The sequence below is a fragment of the Cygnus atratus genome, chromosome 2 (assembly GCF_013377495.2).
Source record: "Cygnus atratus isolate AKBS03 ecotype Queensland, Australia chromosome 2, CAtr_DNAZoo_HiC_assembly, whole genome shotgun sequence".
Classification (NCBI taxonomy): Eukaryota; Metazoa; Chordata; class Aves; order Anseriformes; family Anatidae; genus Cygnus; species Cygnus atratus.
Genome location: NC_066363.1, coordinates 31,103,868 through 31,128,836, shown reverse-complemented (window position 1 = coordinate 31,128,836; position 24,969 = coordinate 31,103,868). Strand labels below are relative to the sequence as shown.

General features: G+C 37.2%; 1 protein-coding gene across 2 annotated transcripts in view; it reads left to right on the top strand.

Annotated features, from left to right (window-relative positions):
* The window catches only part of CRPPA (CDP-L-ribitol pyrophosphorylase A), a 126,360-nt gene extending 101,490 nt beyond the window's left edge, over positions 1-24,870 (top strand). Inside the window, exon 10 of one of the 2 annotated variants that reach the window (XM_035562487.2) lies at positions 21,829-24,870. In XM_035562487.2, coding sequence (XP_035418380.1) covers positions 21,829-21,933 — 105 coding nt within the window. In that variant the 3' untranslated portion in view covers positions 21,934-24,870. The remainder of the gene's footprint in view (positions 1-21,828) is intronic. The other variant, XM_035562486.2, reaches the window with a different exon arrangement.
* Positions 24,871-24,969: the final 99 nt, after the last annotated feature.

Sequence of the window (24,969 nt, the reverse complement as noted above, 5' to 3'; positions counted from 1 at the left end):
GGTGGGTTTTTGCTTGTTTTGTTTTTTAAATTTGTGCCCCTTGTCTCTTATCCTTTCAGTGGTCACTACTGAAAAGAGTCTGACTCCCCCTTCTTCATTCCCATCCATCATGTATTTCCACACTTAGATCCCTTTAAGCCTTTTTTTCTTCATGCTGAAGAGTCCCAGCATTCCCAGTCTCTCCCCCTATGTGACATGCTCCAGTCCATTAATCATCTTTGTATCCCTAAGCTGTACTCATTCCAGTAAATTTGTGTCTATCTTGTACTGGTGAGCCCAGAACTGGACACAGTGCTCCAGATGTGGCCTCTCTGGTGCTGAGCAGCAGGGAAGATTCACCACCCTTGACCTGATGGAGATGCTCTGCCTAATGTAGCCCATGTAGCCCATGTAGCTCCTTCTTTGCTGTGAGGACACATTGACTCCTGTTCAACTTGCAAGGTCCTTCTCTGCAAATCTGCATTCAAACCAGCCTGCAGCAAGTGCCGTTTTATGGGGTTACCCCCCCTAGGGGCAGGACTTTGCATTTCCCCCAGTGAATTTGATGAGATTCCTCTCAGCCCTATTGTCTACCTTGTCCTGCTGCCTCTAAATGGCAGCACAGACAGGCAAGTCCCACTGTGTGCTAAGTGAATCATAGGAACAGTTAGGATAGAGAGTTATTTTCAAAAGGTGCTTTTAAAATAAGTTCCACAATCAAAACCATAGAGTGAAGACGCACAAGAAGCTCTTGGGTATGGTGAAAGAGAGAAGTGCAGGTTCTCATCCCACCATTTGAACATATTAGAGGAAACTGAAGACATCATAGGTCTTTAAGAAAATATTACTTATTTGTAGCACTTTTGCCCTAAGTAAAAGTAAGTAAGTAAAGACACTAAGTGAAAGTAAATTGAAAACACACCTGCAAGACAAGAAGCATGTGGAGGGAGATACAGAAAAGACAGACTTCTTTGTATGAGAAGCTATTATAACAGTTCAGAAGTAAAATCAAAAAAACTCTGTTTAGATATCATTTATAACAATTTAAATCTATCAAAGTATATTATAATTTTCTCTGCATGGGAGATAATGAATACAGAATTGCATACAGTTTTATAATGCAACAATATTTTTGATATGCATTGTTTTTAGTGACTATTCAAGTAATTTCAGGTTAGGTGCTGTTTTTATGAAAAATAAAAGTCCGTGGGAGTTGGTTTAGCATTTTGCTGCTTATATATCAAATCAAGTTATGTTCTCCTTCAGAACAGATTTTTTTAAATCTTTCTCTCCCGCACAAGAATTTTTCTTAGATAAATGAGCTTCTGCAACAAATAGAAGATGTTGTATGGAGTATGAAAAAACAAACAAACAAACAAACATTCCTTTCTATATTACATTTACTTGTTTTGGACATCCAACTGTAATACGCAACCAAGTTGTAGGCTTCGATCTGAAGGGAGTGAAGGAGAAACAGGCTTCTTGATTTAGTTATCCATTTTTTTGCATGTAGTGTTGGGTAGAGTAAGCCAGACAACTTAGAGAAAGTGTATAGAGATTTAGCAAGTTTTAGGTCTAGATAATCTGCTTTTTAGCAGTTTGGTGCCTAAACAGAGTATCTGAGGAGCATGGTGTCAAAAGCATGCATCACTTGTGGGTGTCTTTAGATTTTGAAAGTTACACTTCTGGACTGTAGCACTGTTTTCCTGTCCAACACTGACTGAAAGTCATCAAGCCCTTCTACAAATCTGTGTCCAAATCTCATATGTTTTTGAAACCTGCCATCTGATTTAAGAGTGAATTTTAGTATCTACTTCATGAGCTGTTCTCTCATTGCCTGGTTTTGCAGTTCTTAATTTCCTGTGGATTGTGTCAATCTGGTTGTCTATATTTTAATCCATAACAGGATGTGCATTTCTCTGTATACAGCTTGTTGTGATAGAAAAACTGAGGATGCATTTCATCTTTCATAATACAATTAGATACAAATTAGCCTTTATTTAAAAGTACTTAATTCAATTAGCCATCAAAAAAAGCCATCTGTGTTAGAACAGAGACAAATAAACATCAGAAAAGGAAAGCTGGAAGCTGAAGAAATGAGCAACTGGATACTAACAGAACACGGTTAGCAGCCAGAAGGCTTGTTTACTGATTTTCTGTTTTCCTCTCATACTTTACCATTTATTCAGCTAGAAGGTTGGTTACTTCACAGACCTTCATTGCAAATGGTTAAAATTCAGCCTCAGAGCCAAAATTTCAAAAATATACCAGCTAATAGGATTTTATGCTCTGCTCTGTCTTACATGATTGAGCCAGGAATGGAATCCAAATGGAATCAAAATCACCCATTAATCTTCTTCTCAAGTTGGGATTTTCTTAGAATCACCTGAAATCTCATTTTTGCCATCTGTTTTCTTCTCTTAACTCAATAGCAAAGAGAGAACAGATCCTTGTCCTCCCTGACTATTCCTTTGCCATTTCTGTTCCAAAGGAATTGTTGCCAGCTGGCACAGATTGGAAATACACAATTGTAAACTAGATTGAAGCAAAAATGAAATACTCGTGAATTTTGTTGGTTCTTAGCTGTCTTTTCTTCTTTCTCTTGCACTGTGTCTTTGTGATGTTGCTTATCCCATATGAGGGAAGCCAGTGAGCTCTATGCAAGTGGTAAGAATTTGTGTTCTTTATGGAAGTGAAGCAATTTATGTGCTGCAGGGGAAGTGGAATTAAAGATATGCTACCACTTCCTTGAAATTCCACTTTGTCTTAAGAATGGGAGAAAAGCATTTAAATGCTAATAAAATCCTGAGGCACTGTTCAGAAAACATTCAAGCCTAAAAGCAGTAAGTGATTGCTGGCTTTTATAGTTTAGAGAACCAGATTGTTAGAAGGAAAACAAAAATGACAAAAAACTTTTAGTTATTTATATCTGCAAATATCCGTATTTTCTATGTCTGGTGCCAGACACTTCTTAAACATTATTTAGCTGTTAGCTCCTTAAATAGTTTCAGGAACATTAGCTCAAGTATATTTACTTTGTTGAATTAGGTGTTTCAGTTATGCAACTAGAATAGCCTATGCAGCTAGTAGAGTTTTTTTGAAAACGAAACAAAACAAAACAAAATAAAAGACATTAAAAAGAAGAGCAAACTAAAAAACTATTGCTTCAGAGAATGAAAAGAAATTAACATGACACAGCCTTTGTAAAATCATCTATTATGATGGAATCTAATATATGATTGGATATGATTGGATAATATATGATGGAATCATCTAATATGATAGACTTTTTGTATACTAAAAAATGGACTAATTCAGAAATCCACTGAAGTAGTATTTTTTTTTTTCAGCTTGGTAATAAAGTGTAGTCTTCAGGTTCATCTGACTCTTCATGCTTTGCCTGTACCTGAATAAGTAAAGCATACAAAATTAATGTTACAACAATCTCTTGCTATTTCTTTATTTTGCTATTGTTATTTTAAATTTTTTTTTTTTTGTAGCATTGTATCTCTTTCATCACACTAGACTCTGGGGATCCCTTATAGTATACAGAAAGATATTTAAAGATATATATATTTAAAATAATTTTCCTGAATATGTCAAATCAAATTACTCCATAGGGTTTGGTAGGGATAATCTCTGAGTTTGTATCAATTTACTGTGGTAGTCCTTTACTGTAAAAGTGCAGTTGTTTACCTTCTGCCCTCAAATACTATCAAAAAGTTATGTTTTTGGACATAGGAAAAATATTAACAAGAAAATCCTTATGAAATAGTTTTAGTCCTGTATTCAAAAGTTGATATTATTCTTACTATAAATAATCTATTAACCTATTTAAGTATAAGCACATACACATGGTTGGATATATTATCCTTATCAGTAAATTCCGCTGCCATTCAGTCATCATTTATACATGTACCCCAGGAAGCTGTAGTTCATTGCTACTTTCAACTCCTTTCAGGTTAAATAAAATATGAAAGAGTACCTCTGACTGGTGTACAGGCCAGATTTCTCATTTTTTATGTTGCCTTTGGAATCTGATTCCTACTTTTATTTATGTAATTGGATTATACAGTTCAACTCTTTAAACTGCACGGTACTGTCCTACCTTCTGTTTTTCATTCATTACTTTTCATGTGATGTCTCAAGCCACAGTTGCAAAGCAGAATTTATAAAAGAAAGTTAAGCTTTGAGAGACCAGTAGACAATTAGCAGCAGTAGTGAATAAAATGTATTTTTGGTAAACACAACATTCATGCTAATGTCTCCCATTTGATGAACTAACATTCAAAGATACATAAGCAATTTTTATAGTTGGAGCAAAGGTATGCATTTTACATGTTTTATCAAGACCAGTTCAAAATATTTTTGAAGTACAGATACTGATCAATAATGCTGTCTATAAAGATAAAGCCAGTAATAGATTTAGATTCCTAGCTTAAGTACAGTATGGACATGTTTGTGATAAATGAGGAACTCATATCAGAAGTATTTATACTTTTCCAAGATAGCTGATGTTTATGGTATACTGTCAGTCTTGCCATGCATTTACCAGAAGCCATCCTCGGTTATTACACCTGAAGTACATGACTGCAATCCTCATTTGTGTGACTTTACAGAGTATATATCTACCTACTGTAAGGTTGATTGACTTAAAATTTTGGTGAATTTTGAATGTGTGTCTCTACATAGGGTGGGACTCACAGCCATAACTAATCTGTTTTGGTGACTTCTGATGCTTTTTAGGTTTATACATTTCTTGCAAAAGAAGGAACTGTTTCCAAAATAAATTTTAGAATAATTCACAAGTAACAAACCTTAACTGCAATTGCAATATACATAGCAGTTTGTACTACCCAGTAAAGTCTTACTCAGATACAAGGATTCACGCACTAGCTTTGTAATGAATCTGTGTGAATATACTTCTTGAATGTTGACCATTTGGTCAGGAATTAGCACTGTTTTGTGATTTTGAAGTTTTTGAAATGTTTTCAGATTGTAAGTTAACAAGTCAGATCGTATTAGTGCATGATTTTTAAACAGTGGGTGCTGGCAGAAACTCACAATCATGCAGTACTTTTGCATTGCAATGGTTATGAGAATCTGTTCTAGTTTTTGTCTGAACAATATTTTTGTTTGTCTAATAGGTTAAGAAATTGAAAGCGAACTGATAGCAATTGCCATTACAAATAGCTTCAGGGTTCCTGATAAAATTAGTATTCTGGAGCTGGTGTGCAATGAGATCATTCACAAATAAATAATGTAGCCTTGTTTTCTTTTATTTCTAAATTTTCAATTTTATATCAGTAATATAATCCGGGCATTTTTGTCCAAAACAGTACTTCTTGTGTGGTAAAACTCAATAGGTATTTAGTCTCATGCCTACTAGAGGCAAATTATAATTGTCTTGAAATACAATGCCTGTCATAACCTATTAAAGTTTATGTATTCTCTCTTGTGTAAATAGAGTATTGGCTCCTTTAAACACATACTAAAGTCACACTAGTAAGTAACATCACTGTGGTCAACACTAGGACTTAGAAAATTGTATGGTCCATGGCAGCTTTCTCAGAAAATTATCAGTTAAGCACATTAAAGGATTGCTTCTATTGACTGATCTGGCTTTAGAGCTCCTGGTGTTTGCTGACTGCAGAATATGAATTACACAATCATTTCAGTTGCCACATACATTTCCTCAATAGGAAAATAGCTGAAGAAGCAATGATTCTTATACAGAGCTCTTTAAATTCATTACTTCCCTAAAAGAATCTTAGTGACACAGAGTGAGTCTAGAAATGTTTTTGGAAAGAAGGTTTTGGCCTGATTGCATTTTATATTATGAGTAGCTCTGCATTTTAAAATATGTTGTTTCCAATAATTGGATCAAATTTTAGAGAGAAAAACTCCCTGATTAATCATTTTAAATGATACTACAAAATTATTAGTATTGCCCCTAATTGATATTTGTGTTACATTAATGGAAACCACAGATCTTTTTACCATCTTATATAACTGCATTTGTTCTTTTAAGTTTGATTGAACAAATTAATTCTAATGTATGTTCATAAGGCTATTAGATCGGGCATGAACAAAGATGCAAAACTTAAAATTGACACTTGAAATTTGCATCCTACTAATAGAAACCAATAAATTGTATTGAAAATGTTTGGAAAAAAAATAATAATAAAGAAGTCAGATGTTCTAGTGTCAGTCAGAATAATACTTTTGATATGTTGTGTAAGCATTACCATGAAAGATTTCACTTCTGGCTTTAGACCTAATGATTCTCTATTAAAAAAAATAATAAATAAATCTGTATCTTGAAAAGACAGGTTTTGGATTCTTGGGAAAAACTGAACTAGTCCTTTGTATTGGCCAGTACATTGGTAAGGAGAGCAAAGGTTTGAAAATTATTTCAAAACATTACGGGGATTGGAAGACAGAAAGATTTTTTTTTCTAATACAAGTTTCCATTGTAGTTTATGTAAAAATACATGGTGCAGCATCAACATTATAAGAAAAGGAAAATAACTGAGGCGTGCCGACAAGAATATTTTTCTGATGAAGATTAGGGTAAAAAAAATCAGGAAATCCTTTCTGCTAGTGTCAGATTTGGTTAAAGGAAAGGATATGTGGAAACCAGTGGGAATTAATCAGAAAGCAGTAACAGAAAATGAGGATTTTTAAGTCCCATCATTGCACTGGAGTTAGTCCATAGACAGTCCCAAGTAAAAGAGAGCTTGTGTTTTGTTAATGGACCTTGAAGAGAACTTGTAGTTCTGTTAGATTTGTTTGACTGGAACCCCATTTGAGCCTGTGAAAGGGTACCTAGTAGTAAAAGTTAATGCAAAAGTTCCTAAAGGGTAAACTTCAAGAAAATAATAGAAAGTTAATCTCCGTAGTTAATGTGAAGGAGACATTGTGACTAGGGACATGAGGAGTGCTGAGATGAGGCTGTGGCACGAACATACTGCTGCAGACATAGCTGTGCATACTAAATAGACAGCAGATTTATGGAACTAGAGCATACAGGATAAAAGCTGAGGCCAAGAGTAGACACAAGGGAATACAGTTTGTTGAAGACAAAAGAGATGTTGAGTCAAGAGAGGAATTAGTGGAAATGGAGTTTGAGATTGCTTCTTTTGTCCAGAGGAAACTTTTAAAGCATGGCTGTAAAAAGCCAAACCACACATTCATCTAATCAATACAGGCTGAGGAGATGAACAATGTGAAATCATTGCCCATGTAAAAAGATACATGCACTTAAAAATGCAGCTGTGAAATTGGAAGTGAATACTGAAGCTGGGAGGAAAAAAAGTGTGTGAAAGAGAAAAAGTAAAAGTTGTGCTTTCTAGTTGAAGCGCCAGGAGATTTGTTCTTAGCTAACACCTAACTTATTTGAGCAGTTAAATGAGTTTTATATCTGGACAAGGCTTAAACAGAGCTCCATTCCTTTTCTTTTTAACCAGCCAAAGCTATAGCATCGCAATTCTACAGCCTACAAGAGCTGAGCTCACACAGTGCTTGTTCAGGATCATATTATGCAGGCTTTCTGTGTCGTCCAGTGTTCTCACCTGAGTAACTCTACCACTTCATAAGGGTTATTTCCTCTGTAGATATAAGTATCAGGAGAATCCAACAAAAATTAATGACCAAATCAATGACTACTAAGACTCCCTTAAACATAAATGGTATTACAATACAATTTTTACAGAAGTACTGGCTTGTAAAAATCAATTTAAAACTCCTCTGTAGTCTTGAAACTTACATACAGGATCTATAATGATCAACTTCTGTCAAAACTACTACCAGGATGAAAACTAGTGTTCTGCTTGCTTTCATTTTTGGTGGTTATATTTAGAAAATAACCCAACAAATTTGTTAAGCCCTCTAAACTATTCCTGAGACTGTTTTAAGTATTATTACCAGTTGACATTTTAAAAATGCTTTAGAGATCCTGGAAGTGAATTACACAGATATTTACTTAGTGTCCAACATGGTGATTCTTGCATCACTTCCAGATATTGGCAATAGTTGTATCTAGCTGAATATTTATCTTTCAAGGAAAGATGAAAAATATTAACACCACCACATGCAGGCAGTCTACAAGACACTGATATTGCCTCTTTTCCCTTTCTGTCTTGAAGAATGGATCTTTTTTTAATGAGAATGACTAATTCCCATCACCATGGAGATAACACTGGTCACTTTTTCTCAGCCCTTTGATTTCAGTTAGCTTTGCATGATCCAAATTATAAAATGAGGAGTAAGTGGTGTGGTGAATTCTTACACATCATGTTTAGTCGTGACCTTAGAGACTTTAATAAATAGTCTGTTAATCAAATGCCTATTATGACAGAATATAAGGGAGAACTGAACTTATCTTTGCAGTCAGTCACAGACATAACTGAAGTTGCAAGTACGCACAAGATGGTTTCAGGATGTTTTGAAAGGAAGCTTTGGTAGCCATTTATTTGAAAGTCTTAAAAGTGGTGGAACATAGACTTCGGTTATGCAACTTGAGATACAACATACCTGAGTGCTATTCTCATAAAAAGAGATGTGTTCATAGCTAACAGAACATTTCATCTGTTTTATTTCTAATAAAACATCTTAATTACAGAGTACAATTAATCCATCTGCCAAAGCAAAACTGGTCGTGTTCCTTTATTTCTTTCACCAAGAGATAGGGAAATGAGGGGCTAGTTTTAAAATAGCCTTTTTTTCTAAAAGCACAGGAACAAATTTTTGATATTTCACAAGAGTTTTATCACTTGGATATATTTTCATTTTGAGTGCTTTTGTTTACGTATAGACAGGCTATTGTGTTACATGGTTTGTGCTGTTATTAACTGGCAGAAAGAAAGAAGCCTGTCTTGGCAAACCCTGATTTTTATATAAGAGAACATCTGTGAGATCTATCTTTGTGGTATAGCTGGACTCTTGTAGCTTAAAAGAAAATGAGAATCTAAAATAAGCACATCTGTCTTAAAATGGGGAGGTATATACATTTCCTAGTGAACCCTAAGGAATGGTACTAACTGCTTTGTCTGTTTGTTGTGTTTTAGCTACAAGGCAAGTTATGGGCCCTCTTCTGCCTTCCTGTTGCTGGGCTTATACTCAAAAGAAGGTTTCTTCTGGAAATTTGATATTTGCCCCTCCAGCTATGTGACCATTTAATGCAGCACCATTTAATCAGACTCCTCCATGCTGTTCAAGCTATGGAGGCATGGTCAGGTTGGGGCCCAGACTCAGAACAGCCGTTGCAACTTGGGCTGCCTACGAAAAGCACCTGAGAAAAGTGAGAAAGTGCATGTGATTAGTCCATGTTGGCATTTTGTGCTGTTGCAGTCAGACTGCTAGCAAGTTAGCTGGCTTGAGGACACTTCAGTTTTGTCTTTAAGAGTTGCACTACGCCCCTAAGCCCTGTCCATCCTTTGTTACCATTCATTCTTCCATGGAAAGGCACTGGGCCCATGTCCTGGGCTCTCCATTCCTCCCAGCATGCAGGAGCACTTTTGCCACAGTGTTTTCCCAGTGCGCTTTTATAGTTCTTCTCTGACCCATCTGTTGGAGTTGACACTGGGTGTTTGCTGCTGCTTCCTGATCCCAGTGCCTCTGCTCACACCAGACTTCAAGTACCATCTTTACTCCAGGATTAATTTTTCAAAATGTACATGCTTTCTACATTGCTAAACTGAAAATTTTAACACAGGCAAGTGCTCTATTTGTTGTGGCTTTAGGCCATGAATTAAGGAGGACAGACAAAGAACTAGAGAATGGAAAAATTGAGAGTTTGGAACAGGTAACTTGTTTTAGAAATCATTATTATTTCCAGATAGGGATTCAGTTCATATCCCTAGATTGTAGCACCTCGGTAGTAGCCTGGAAGAGAAGTCAGAGATGGGGCATAAACTGTATCTAAAGGTCACCTGAATATTGTCAAAGAAGTAGAATTTGAGTGATGAGATGAAATATATAGGAAGGATATTAAATGTTAGGTGCTAAGGTATAATTCAAGAATGTTTTCAAATTTCAGTGTGTAACTTAAAGATAAGTATTTAAGTTTTATTCTGTAGTCAGACTCTCATGAAATGATGAGGTGATGCAACTGAAGAGCCATTTGCAAACAACTTGCTATATTCAATGAAGAACATCAGATTAGGGAAATCTGCAATCAAATCCTTAACAACGAGCTTCTAGACAACTGTTCCTTCTCACCGTGTCTCACTATCCAAAACACTGACATTTAAGTTACTTTAAAGCTTCTTTTGAAGGTTTGAGAGATCAGTTTAAAAGCAATTACATATTAGGTCATGCATAGCAAAATGTAGAGTTTGAAGTTGAATTTCAGTCTCCGTAATTGCAAAGTGACTGGGCTGGTAATACTGTAGTTACTTTGGTTTATATTTCTGTAACCAAGAAATGGAATGTGGCCTTTACCCCACTGCACTGATATTATCATCTGAAAAGTTTGGAAGCCACAAGACTGGGATGTGAACAATAGCACAGCACATGTGTACACATACTTTGTCCCTCAGAATCTCTTGGTTTTTGTTTCTTTCTTTCCCCAAAGGAGAAGTTTTAATTTTGTTTTTTAATAGACTATAGAGTTTTTCTTGTGAACCATCTCAAATAAATTATCTGTAATCAAGAGGAATGTTTCCAATCAATTAGTTACTGCAGCCGTGTGCTTGTATTTCAGATTATTCACAGTCTGTAGGAGTTGTATAATGAAGATTTTAATGACTGAACAGAACACTTATATTGAAATGGATGCAAACATGCCTCTGCTTCTTTTGGAAGGCCGGATATCTCTTATGCATAATTTTCTGCATGAAGTTAGCACCTAGAGGAGGGAAGAAAAATATGCTTTACACTGAGATAATGTAAAAAAAAATGCTCACATTTCCTCTGCACTGATTTTCAGCATTCCCCTGCAGATTCAAATGCATTGCTCCTTCTTTCTGAAGACTTTCCCATTTTGTTACAGTCACAGTAATTCAAAGTCTCCCAGTCTTTCTTTATATCAATGGAAACCACAGTCATGAATTGTATGTCAAAATTATGTCACAAATTATGTAAAACCCCTCCTGCATATATGTATGCAGAATTCTGTAATCTGTGATAGCTAAGGCATTTCATGCATTGTTCTGCATATTAGCAACTTAGAGGTTTGCAAACTATTGTGTTCATTTTTCTTCTTGAAACATGCAACAGCTAATCTATGTTTTCAATATTATATGGAACAGAAAGGAAAAACCTATAATTTTGAAATATATATTGTTAAGTTTACTATATGTACTTTTGCTCTTACTGAAAATTTCTTTGAAGAAGCACTGTATTGCCTTCTCTCTCCCCATTAGGTGGTTTTTGTAAGATCAGAAGTAAGAAGGATGGATTGTGCTCTAACAGTAAAGAGACGCATTCGGATATGTGATGCTTACCTACTTATAATTTTATGATTACACTGATGACCTCAGATCTCACTGAGTAGAAATGTGCTACTAGGTCTTTGAAATTTTATTTTTTTTTTACTTGCAGTATATGACACAATTTTCCTATCAGATAGAGCCTCTGGCAATGATAGTAATCTCTCCTGATCTTTAGCAATGGCATGTCTTTTTATATTTTGAGGATTGAGATAGTTGGGTACTTTATTTGAGGGAACTGCTATACAGTGTTTGTATGAAATTTACAGGTTTAGGAAGGATTTACAGGTTTTAGGAAGGTTTTGACCTCCTTTTAGGAAGGTTTTGACCTTCCTAAAAGGAGGTCAAAGACAAGAAGCAGGGGTCTCTGACCTTCATTCCTATACAAGTGAGACTCATCTGAAATTAGAATTCATCTTGAGAAATTTTCTGTCATTGTAATATTGTAAGGTACTTTTTATTACTGTATTGATATCTGTTTCTTTTCTCTTAGTGGCAGCATAAATGTTGAGGAAAAGGTAAAGGATGGTGATTATGCAACTGAATCATACATGAGAAAATGTCTGATGGTTAGTGTGGTAGCCTGGAACATTTTTGTAGTTTAATTCAAGTAAAATTATATCTTTCTGTGCATTCAAAAATGCATAGGAAAGGAAGATCTTTCCACTGAATTGCCTTAAGTAAGTTGGAAGAAAGGGAAAAATATTTTAACATGAACTACTGAATGAACAAACTAGAAGCATTGCTCAACTTATTGGAAAAACTCTCTGAGGAATTCAGTGTGACCCTCACTTTCACCTCTGCTGTTTCTTCTTTTTCACTTTCTCCTAGCTTGTTCCCCCATCACTTTTCTCGGTCTTCTCTACAAAAACTTTTTTGCCTTCCTACATACTGCTGGCTTCCTGTAATTTACCTACGGCTAGTCATCAAGTGGCACTGAGCTTCAAGGTGCTATATTTTTCAGCTTATAAGTAATAGGAGAAAAATGGCTTAAAGTCTGCTATATGGATTTTGCTCTGCTACTACTCCATTTCACACCCTGTGTGAAATGCATTCATACATGATCCAGAGTTACTGGTTGATGCCTAGTGTACTACAACAGTCTGCAAGTGATTTGCATGACTGGGTGTTATGTTTTGCAGGAGGCCAGCACTGCTTTACCCGTTTTGTTTTTTTTTTATGTGTGTGTGTGGTGGGTCTGCTATGTATTCCTGGCTGCTTGCAAAACTGATCACCACAGCCCATCAAAGTATTTATAGACTCTTGCAGTGCAACAGGCAGCAGAAGATCCACCATGCATACACACAGAGGGAAACGCTATCATATGCTGCTGCTGTGTGGAGGAAGACTTACATCCCACTCCCACATGAATTTGTCAGTGCCATTGGATTGATCCAGAGCTTACTGAAACCAGAGGAAAGACTTGGCCACGGCTTCAGTCAACTTCAGCCTAATCTCAGCTTTTCAGCAGTTTTCAGTGGTGATTCTCAGAGAAAGCTGGTCTTCTGTGCCTCAGGAGCATTTCATTTTTCCTATGTTGATAGTAAGAAGCAATTATTTCTTCCTGCTAAAAACTCTTATGGTGTGTTTTACAAGGTTACCAGAGTGGTATCTCATAGGACCTGTTAGGTAGAACAGCAACATTCATTAACATTAATACATTTCATATTATAGTCTTATTTGGTATCATACTGCATTAAGAGACCACCTCTAAGAAACCTCAAACACATAATATACTTCCAAGTTTGCAGACTACCACATCTGCTAAATGGCTTATTTCTAGACCAGTCACATGCAGGTGGCAGAATTGGCTCCTAGCTCAAGCATTAGGTAGCTTTCTTGAACAATTTAGGGGGAAAGCGGTTGACAGATGCTTGTGCTGTCACTGCTGGCATACTCACCATTGCCAAGAGCTTAGATCAGATGGTGGTAAGTGCTAAATTAAAAATTTTGCATAAGCTGCGATGACTGAATATTCAGAAAGTGCTCTTTATGACAACTTTTTCAGAGATTTTTTTTTGGCCAAGATTTTTTTATTGATTATTTAGTATGATCATGCTAACAATTTTTCTTACGGGAAAAAAAAACAAAAAAGCCCTTGGAGAGGACAAGAACAAGGAAATGCAATGCCTAGGTCTACAAATGACAGAGGCATTGTCTCTGTCTGCTCCAAAGACTGTCCATTTCTTTTACATCAAAAGAATAAAAAAACATCCAGGTTTTGGACCAAAGGTTAGAAGGCAGCTCTCACTTGCTCCCCAGGCACCTGGAGTGGCCTCTAGGCTGGAATCTTGTCATCCCTCTCTTGTGATACATTCTGCCCCTGTAGAGTGGGTCTTTCTCCACAGGAATTTAATCCCGATCCCCAAAATGTGGGGCATGGGGCAGCGGACTATTAATCACCTCACACAAGGAGGGGAACTGAACCCTGGTAACCTACATTTTGCAGAACATAAAAACTTGAGCTGTTTCAAAGCTGCCAATTTAGGAGAATACTGTCCATTCTATTCATACTAGAGAAAGTAATGAATCCTATTTGTTTTGTTTTGTGTGTTTGTGTTGTGGTTTTTGTTTGTTTCTTTGTTTTAAACAAAAGAATGACATTTACCTTCAGTTTTAAATCTGAATTTTAGGTGAAAAAATATATGCAATGGCACTGGGGACATAATCTTTACAGACTCCAGGAAATGTAAAATACTTGTCTATCATCAGTGTATCTATACTGTCATTTTATGCATTGATGGCTTTCCATTTTCTTGTGATAAAATATAAGGATCCTGCACTTTGGCCACAACAACCCCATGCAACACTACAGGCTTGGGGCACAGTGGCTGGAAAGCTGCGCAGAGGAAAAGGATCTGGGGGTGTTGGTTGATGCTCACCTGAACATGAGCCGGCAGTGTGCCCAGGTGGCCAACAAGGCCAACATCATCCTGGCTTGTGTCAGGAATAGTGCAGCCAGCAGGACCAGGGAGGTGATCGTCCCCCTGTACTCAGCTCTGGTGAGGCTGCACCTCAGGTACTGTGTTCAGCTTTGGGCCCCTCAGTACAAGAAGGACATCGAGGCCCTGGAGCATGTCCAGAGAAGGTGAAGGGCTACAAAGCTGGTGAAGGGCCTGGAACACAAGTCCTGTGAGGAGCAGCTGAGGGAACTGCGGTTGTTTAGTCTGGGGAAGAGGAGGCTCAGGGGAGACCTTATTGCTCTCTACAGGTACCTGAAAGAAAGGTGTGGGGAGCTGGGGGTCAGCCTCTTTTCACAGATAACTAGCGATAGGACTAGAGGGAATGGCCTCAAGTTGCGCCAGGGAAGGTTTAGGTTGGAAATTAGGAGACATTTCTTCTCAGAAAGAGTAGTCAGGCATTGGAACGGGTTGCCCAGGGAATCCCCAGGAAGTCACCGTCCCTGGGGCTGTTTAAGGAAAGGTTGGACATGATGCTTAGGGACATGGTTTAGTGGGTGATATCAGTGGTAGGGAGATGGTTGGACCAGATGATCCTGGAGGTCTTTTCCAACCTTAATGATTCTATGATTCTATGATAAGAGTCATGATTGATGAATAGTGCAGGAGGGTGTGGGAGATGCAGTACAGTCTCACATATTTATTCACAACTTACCTGGGTTTGGGTAGACTGTAGTATGGATGTACAGCTGTTTAACTACAGGAACTAACCCAGATATATCAGAGTTTATAGTAATAGGTGCATAATTAACTAGGCTCCATTAACACAGTGATGATGTGGTTCTTCCAGTGCCACTCACATCTCTTCTTAATTTTCCATTTGCATCCAGAGCATCTAAATCTCTAAATTATTTTTGTTTCTGTCCACTCATGAAGAACTGATTGCATTTTCTTAGTTCAGAAAGGAAGCAAGGCTGTGTATACAAAGGTTGAGTTGTGAACCTGCTGCAGTGATACTGAACCGAGCTACCTATCTGAACTCAAATGCTACCTTATTTATGTATTACTTGAAAGGAAAGCTAAAAATATTCAGAGAAATATCTTTCTTATCTTTTAGAATGATCTGCATAGCTGTCTTCTTATTGAGGTAAATTGTTGCATTGCTATTATGTATGAGATATGACTTATCAATAGAGCCTCTGGCGCATGGATTAAAAGTCTGATGTGGAAATATTCTAAAAAGAAAGGAGATTAATTTGTAGCGTTACACAAATGGAAGTTGCTTTAATATGTAGATGCATGCCACTACATATCTTGAGTGGAAAAAAATGCTCCTTCATGAATCTATGGTAAGGTTTGAATAAACACCAAACAATTTTATATTGTTGATTTCTAATAGTTAAAGACCATTAATCTTCCCAGATCATATTTTAGATAAAAAAAATGAAGAAGAAATTTTCAAATGTTGAGGTTTTTGAGGAGAGATTCTCTACTCGGTTTGTCTGCATGTAAAACACAGTCAGCCTGTGGCATGAGGTGAGTTTTGGACACACCTGGTTTAGCCTTAGCATAACTTGAAGCATCCGGTGGAGTTTTAAATTAATAGCAGCTCCTCTTGTCCTGCCAATGCAGTGTTTTGCAATGTGCTTGCCAGAACACAGATTCTTGCAGCCATTTTCTCTTCCACTCATGCCCTGTGGCATGCCTGGTGTACACACAGGCTCACCCTGCAAAAGAGAGAAGCGGGCATGCTTCATCAAGCCATCCTCCTGCTGGTTCCCAGCTTTTTCCATGGGATGGCAGGAATCTGAGATACAGCACGAGTGCCATCTTGCACTGTGGTTCATCTCCATCTCTTTCACTTTGTCATGCTGAAGTGGTTTAAAGGGAAAGGTTTCCATAGAACAGTTGATTTTTTTATTTTTTTAACTGACTGTGTTTTTGTGGTAGCTATGTGGTGTCTGCACCACGTTCTGGGGGGTATATTTGTAGGTCTATGTATTTTTGATGTGTTTGAGTAGAGAGAGAAAGGCACAACTGTCACTTCACAGTGATGCTCAGGCTACATCTATAATGGCAAGTAAAACAGGCCAGGGATGGTTCTAGCATCCTAAGGCTAAAAGACACAGCATGTCTCATGTCCATATGGCTAAGTTCTCTTTTTCCCAAAAGAGGGTGGCCTCATTCAGACTGTCTCCTGGGAGCAGTCCCTGGCCTGTGCTGTCCCCTGAACCATGCCCAGCCATTGTTTGGGAACATGTTAGCTGGCAGGAGCCAAAACTATGCCAGGGAGCCAGCGTACAATAGAGCAGCAAGGGTGAGGGCACACCAGTGCGCCAGCACATGCCCTGGCCTCTCACCTTTCCTGGTATAAATGCAGCTGTATGGATGCTCCCTAGGTTTAGCCCTGTCTTTAAATCACGTTTTCAGGTTTTCTATCCACCATGTGATCAGGGCTAGCATCGCAGTCCTATTCATTTGTAAAAACTGTATTAACAGGCAAGTCAAACAATATTACAGCAAAACAGAATGCAAATAATGGAACATGGCTGTCTTATGCTTTTGGAGTGATGCAGTAAAAGGCAGTGGTAATACCTACAGAGGTCTTTTTTGAGCTACAAAGGGGAGTATGTGTTTTTCTGGCTATACTTAGATTGAACTAGTATATATGTAAATTGAAATGCGTGTATCTGAAGTTCCAGCTGGAAAAAAAAAATCCTAAACAGACTGAAGCAAAGAAATGAATCATTAGGGGAATGTCAATAAATATTCAGATACCCTCACAGTTTCTTAAATAAATGCACATTTGTAAAATATCACATTGCATGTTCCAAACACAATTTTAACTCTGTCCCTGTATGCATTTCCAGTCTTATTCTGCAGACCAGAAAACCCCTACAGTCAGTAACACTACATCAAATAAATTCTGAATATGAGTTATAACCATCATACAATATGGTTATGTTGGAATACTTTTACTATTTAATAACAGACAAAGTGGATATTTTATTTTGGAATCAAAGTGCTGTTATGTGGATTTATGGTTTATAAGGTTGGCAGTGTTTCTGAGTACTTTCTTTTCCAAAGTACATAAATATAAAGTGGTAAAAGTTTTGTTTTTAGCTTATAAATGTAGTTAATCATCTGTTCAAACAATAAAAAAATTCTCTTTATTAATGGCCAAGAAATGTTAGGGGGTTTTGGTTTTTCTTTCTTACAAGAGACTCATTTAAGTCAACTGGATGAAATGAATAGAGAGTGAATATCACAATGGTTTAGGGGGGATCATAGCACATCAGTTGATCATGTGGAACCTCAGTCATTAAAGCCATTAAAATTGTTGCTGCCTCTGAGTCTGATTTAAAGGTCACGGTCTTTTTTTAAAGATTTCGTTGATGAGTGAAAGAACTATTCGTGTTTGATCCATCCAGTGCATGCATGGATATGCATTCACTGACTAGTGCACTGAAGTATGTTCTCTTCTTGGAATTCGCCGAGCTGAGCAGTGGGTGGGCAATGATGTGGGAGCGCTCTTGTGGGCTACATGAGGATTTGTATTGCTCGTTCTTTTCTGACATCCTGCTTTTTATCATGGTTACAATATATCTGAACATGTCAGACAATTAGACATGTGAAGACCTGGTTCTGCTTGATTATTTGACTTCCTGCAACTAATAATGAGGTTTTTGAAAGATTTAGTACTATGCCATTGAATATAAAAGAAGTTTGGAGGCCTGTATGTGCAATGGAGTTAGGTGTGGTAGATTAAATTTGTCCTGGCATCCTTATTGAAGCCTCCCTGTAGGCACTATCAGCTGTAACCAGCACTGTTGCCAGAAATAACATTGCAGTGTCAGAAACATGGGTGTTTTAAGGGTATAGCCAGGAGAGTTGTTCACTTATTTGTTTAACCATAAATTAATAAAGATCCACAAGATTCATTTTCTTTCCTGGGTTGTTGTCTAATTCTGTCATCTGAACTCTTTTTATATTCTTCATAAACACTGTTGGCTTCCAAATTGCCTACATAGGAAAAAGTGGAGCATCATTGTGCATATTGAAAATATCTGCTTAAATGCTCAGTAATGGCCTAAAAATTAAACAATTTCTTAGCAGGATTCAGAAGAGGGGAAAGAATACAGAAGATACAACTTAACCATTGCATCAGTCAACATTTTCCCTATACTTTGAACAAAACCTTCTCCTTCAGTTGCAAAGATTTCTTTTTCTGTTTGCTTATTGGTGATAGTAAGCACTAGAAATACTCGTCAAAAGATAAATAGCAATGCACAGGCCATGACAAATAGAAGCTACGGTAGTGGTTCCTAGGATGGGAGCATGTTTTGATTCTCAGAAGGATACAGGATATACAATGATTTAGGAATTCCTGGAAGAGCCTACCTCTGTGTGCTATTTACTACCTCTTTCCAGTAATGCTGTGACTGTGGGAATAAAGCAAGTTCAAGTCAGCACATGCTTAACCTTTGCGTGACCTATTTCTCTTCCACGCCGAGACGTGGGGCTGGGAGGCCCCGGTGCTGGACCCTGCTCAGCGCGGGTGACCCTGGGGTCGGGCTGGGACAGTGTTGCCGGGAAGGGGTGACAGCACAGATCTAAAAGGAGTGACTCCTATCACAAACGCTTGCACTTTTGAGAGCTGCAGTACATTCTTCATTATAAAATGTAACCATATAATTGCAAAAAATTAAGAATATACTTCCTGTTATATTTGTTATCTTAAATAGGATAAAGTATATTTGCTTAAAGGATATAGCTCTGGCTATTTCTAAAGACAGACTTCCAGGGACAAATCCTGTACAGGGGCCAATCCTGTATGATAGTTCATTGTTCCTGCCGTGGTATAGACTGATTCTAAGAAAGACAAGAATTAGTAAGTTTTCTAAATAGTGATAATAATAGTAGTTATAATCAAAGTATTAAAAATGGGGTAATGGGGCTGCAAATGGATTTTTATTTCTGCCAGTTCCTTAAAAAAAAAAAATCAGGTTTATGTACATTTCTTCTTCACGCATGTTTCTGTACACATTACTGTGCCACATTGCCTGGGTTGCTAATACTATTCATATTTTTTACGTCTTTCCTTCAGAACATGGAAATTAGCACTAAAGCCTTAGTTTTAGGCTTAAGTTTATAAAAAGCTTTTTTCAGTTTACAGGAATCTTATGGTGTCACTTTCAATCTCTCCTGTGAAAGTTAAATTTCTTTCTCTTGCTTCCTTTTATGTTCAAAAACTTAAATAATTTATTACTGCAAAGGAATGTGTACTGAATCCAGTAACCAACAGAGGATGTGGAAAGATTTATTGGGAGAAACATTAAGAGCATTCCTGGCCAGGTGCATTTTTTTCTTTTTTGTGAAATGGGAAAAAAAATACACACCTCCAGCCAACTTCAGATATGGCTGGAAGCCCATTTGGAATTCCTAGTGTCTGTAGTTGTGAAGTGCTTCTCAAGACAAACTGAACAAAAAGTGATGAGGGGTGCAAAGAGGCTGGCGCTGCTGGAGATCAAGAAATGTGCTGCAAGATCTTGACAGTGATTGCAGTGTTTGCTGTCTGAATAGGTGCGTACACATGACTTCCACTCTCCTTGTACGTTATACAGTGATTTATAGCCATGGGGAATGAGGATGTGAAACCCCTACCAAATCTGAGTAGTGGGTTTGGAGTTCCTCTTTGCACCTTCAGTCCATGACAAAAGATCCTGGGCAGGCAGGACCTCTGAGTACACTTCTGCACTCCTTGCTGAACTGAGTTCCCCTGCATTGCATAGCTCGATGGAGAGCATCGCTCAGTACATAGCAGACACTATTTTAGACCAGTAGTAAATAATTTTACTGTATGTTAAACAAAATTGTGAGGAGTGTAATCTTTTATAAGGGAATTTTACAAATTGTACCAGCTTACTTATTTGATGATTTTTAGGATAAAAACCTAGTCAAATGCAAATATCATTTTTCTAGCAATGATAAAAGAGTCAGGTATAAACTATTTCTCATTCTACCTATTTACCTCTCTGGCATGTTTACTGTCTTTCACGCAAAGCACATAGTTAATAAGAAGATGATAATATATGATTCAACAAAATGTGGAGTGTTCCAGAGATATCTTTCCTCTATGAGTTTTTCCTTCAACCCCAGCTTCTAAGCCTGCAGCTCCCCTTTGTACTAGATGAATAGGTAGGTCCCTCTGGCCTTATTCCTTAATGTCCTGGTTTCGGCTAGGATGGAGTTAATTTAAAAATTAAAAAACAGTCATTAACATTATGTTTTTTTATAAGTTATTGAAGCCATTTCCCCTTTCTCCATTAATCCAAGTTTCTTAAACATGTCATCTACAAGTACTTCCTTGGTATAGCATCTTAGAAAATTAGTGGTGAAAAGATTTGGAATCAAACCGTTCCATCTTCCACCCTAGACAGAAAACTGTACCTGCTCTACATGTATCCAGGGTGTTTTACAAGATCCTAATGATGAAGTTTCTTAATTTGTTCAGTAACCTGTTCCTTTGTATTACTTTCCTGACTAATTTATTTGGCAGTTTAAGTCCCTTAAGCCTATTGCTTCCAATCTTATCTACTATAGATATGAATAACAGCCCTTGCTTTCTCTTTGTGGTTCACTTTCTGTATTTGAAACTTCTAGATTCTCCCAAGAGTTTCATAGACCTTTCTTTTTCTCTGTTGCTTCACACAAATTGCTCCCTCCTATTTCTCTCTCCAGGGATGTGGCTGCACCTGACTGCACCTATTGATATTTTCCCAGCGAGCAAATGTAAAGGATGCTGGTTGCAAGAGGCCAACCTTTTGTAGTCAATGTAATTAAGAAAACTTGGCAATTTGACAAAGGGCTTTTTCAAATGTGAGCTGGAGTGCTCAGTTAGAAGCATGTTATCAAAGTTTCTACCTGTGTTGGTCTCTATAGTCGCCTATCAAAACCAGGACACTTTTAAAGTTACGTGACACAAAGTTCAGCCTAACCTCCTGAAGTCCCAGTGCTTAAACACCTTTGAGTTTGTGAGCTTAAGTAGCTTGTAGGGTAGAGATGGGATTCAGTACGTACTGAAGATATTGGTCTTTCAGTATGCTACTTAATTCAATCCTGCATTCATCTTCAATGTTTTAAAACCCAAAAATTTGACTACCTTTTAGATTTTAAAAACCAGTTAGGAAGGAAGTGATAGAATCAAGCTTCCGTTTTGCTTATCTCTGGGTAGATCGCATTAATTCCAGCAACTACAATATATTGCCTTTTTAAAAATAACTTAACTTTTTAGGTTGTTGTGGAGATTGGAAAACTGATATTGCTACAAAACTGTTTCCTTAGAAAAATAAGTTTTTAAAGTTTTTCTCCTAATAAGTGCGAATAAATGTTTAGATTTTTTTTTTCAACAATCATATGGTAATTTTGTATACTTGAAAATTGATGTTAAATATTTACTTTTTCTAGTTTTGTTAATGTGTTGCTTTCCCTGCTCCCTTTTTATTTTTTTTTTGCAGGATCATTTCCCACTTCAGGAGACAGTAAATTCTGCTGCGGCTCTGACCATGGCATTAATAAAGGACAGAAACCCTGAGCTGATCGGACAGCTGTTGGTAGCATAAGACCATAAATCATTTGTAGCTTTTGGAAATGTGTCTTTTTCATCATGCATTCACCAAAGGTCTTGAATCATTTTACCCTTTGATGAAAACTCTGGATTTATGACGTTTACTATTAAGATCTTTTAACAACGTATTTTTGATACTTTAAATACAAGTCTGATATTATGTATAAAGTGCACAAATCATTCTGAAATACACTTTTTTTTGTGAAGTACTGATCATTTATAAAGGTGCACAGAGGACACCAAAATGTTCAATCTTCACGCAGGATTGTCTTTAACGCATGCATGTATGTTGTACTCTAGGACTGCGTTAAATGAATTAATCCTAAAACACAGCTCTTGTTCTTTATATGAAATTATTTTAATATTGCTGCTATACATATTAATGAGTGTGGAGTTTATTATATGATATAGCCTTACCGATGTCAGTGGAAATACACATTGCAAGCAGTGTTTGTCTGGTCAGGTCCCTGTCCTCCATGGAGTGAAGGGTAACAAAACAAAGGATGTGCATGGGGATATCAAAGTGCTATAGCCCAGTTTTCCGGATAAGGAATGCTCTGGCTGAAGCACTCCTTAGTACTAATACTACTTCCAGTACCCATGTGCGATCATTCAGAAGTAGCTCCAATTGCTTTGCTGAGTACTGTATTACACAAACTCTATATGTGCATATGCATGTGCATGCATGTGCATATCCATGCTAAAAAGAAAAGGGATAAGACTGAAAAAACATTATGCAACTCAGTTTGTAGGTAATGGAGAAACAGGAGGAATCTGTTAGTTCATCTACAAGATTATGATTTTAATCTCTTGCTGTTTACAACATGTATGTATTAAATTGTCGTGAAGAGAACTGAGTGTCATGGGTTCAAATGTAGGCTACATTGATATTCAAGTGTGGAAAGTTGGGACAGAAGGGTAAAATGGTGAATGGCTACTATGTTAACTGTCTCCAGGCATGGTAACCACTGAGAGCAGTGTGAGAAAAGGACAGTCCCTGAAAGCACCTGTCCCTCTCTATGCATCAGACTCAGGAGGAATTACAGCATTCCTTCAGCTTGTGGAGGGCCTGGGTTAATGTCTTCCATACCTGCAGTGACTGGAACAGGGTCTTAATGAATCAACCCCACCAGGTGTTCAGTGAGCCTCCCCTTCTGTCTGTGCTGAGTTCCTCAAGTTTCTCTCTGAAATCAAATGTATCAGCTACTTGACTACTGCTGTGCTTTCCTGAGGACAGTCACTCATATCTGGGCATGAGGGACTTGTAGAGAATTCACAAAATCCTCATAGATCCCAGATGTAGAAAGTAATTTAGCCAGGAAAATTTAGCCTGGTCTTAGCCAGTACAATGAAATAGGCAGGTCAAGTAAAGTGCAGAATGTCAGTCTTGGCATTCAGGATGGATCCTTCTCCATGCTAGATAAACCTTTCAAAACCCATCTCGAATAAGGCTTCTGATTTTGACTCAGAAATTTGTCTCTCCATTATCCAATGGGTGTGGGAAGTTCTTTCCTGCAGCTCAGCTCTTCAAACAGGCAGAGGGAGAAAAGCTCTGACTGTTGTGGTTCAACAACAGAGGGTGACAATGCCAGTGCTGGCTGAAGGAGGTCCCCATCTCCCTTCCACTGCTCCCCCCAGATTCCGCTCCCTCTGGTGCACAGAGAAAGCTTTGTGAGGGAGTTAGGGTTGGACTCTATCCCCTGTCCCCTTCTCCTTCCCCCTGCTCCTTAAAAAAACACCTAAGAATGGCTTAATAACTTCTGCTGAGACACTGTCTGTCTATACGTCTTTTAAATCCCTTTAAGAAGCTGACGTTGATCCCAGACTTCCTTCATTACACACGTTGTTAGCTAACTGTTCTGGATCCAAAACACACATTTTCTTCCATACAGAAATCATCCCAACACAACTAACAAAGGTCTCATGCATCATCTGCTTCCTTCTTTGTTTCTCTCTCCTCTCTAATTTGATTAATAATTCGTCCTTTGCTGGCATTGTACAACATAAGCATTCATATTAGCTGTGTATGGCTATACAACGGGCATATTTTATTCATATGTGTATATTTATGTCTGTTCATATGCAGAGTAGTCAAATAAATGAAGAAACAAAGGATTTATTATTGGTATTCATAATTTGACAGGACAGCTTTCAAAAAATAAGTTTTCTGAATTCACTTTTACATTAATAAATTTGATGAAGAAATTCATCTCACAGGCTTCCAAAAGACACAATGAAAGATATTTCCTTGACTCTATTTTTTTATTTCCTTGAAGACTAAAGTACAATCTGTGATGTATTTTCCCTGCATAATAATAAGCAAGTGAATTTAGAAAATCCTTTATGTTTTCCATCGACTCTAATGTATACATTGTGATACAGTCTTAGCACTGGATTGTGTGTAACTTGTCATTTGCTTAAACAGAACCTTTTACTTTGTTGTGTTGCTTTACTTAACTCATTGTCTTAAAAGGATTTAAATCCAATTTAAACTGTTACTACAATGAACTGCTGTAAAGAAAACTGATATCACGGTTGTTTATGAGCTTATTTTGAAAAGAGAAAAAAAAAGCACAGCAAAAAGTAAGTTTCAAGTCATCAAACTTATTTAATACTAACCTTAAATAAAATATAATGAGATTAATATACTCTTATTCATAATATTATGGATTTTTTGTTGTTGTTTTTAACAATCTTTTAAATAATCTACAAACACTGAAACATCTATTTTACAGGAAGCAAATACACCACCAGCAGAACTACTAAAACAGATCATGAAATAGTAGAACTGCTTTAAAAAAATAAAAGAAAGAGAAAGAAAAGAAATTGGACTGTGATTAATGCTATTGTGTATCCAAACCAAAGTTAAATGGTCTTTTGGATGATTGTTAATACTTACAATGGGAATAAAGATATAAAATGAAATTAAGAAACTGATTGATTGTTTTTTGTCTGCGCATAGCTTCTCACAAATAGCTATATACATGAGAAACTTGGCAGCCTTTTGTACACACATGCTGTTTTGAATTTA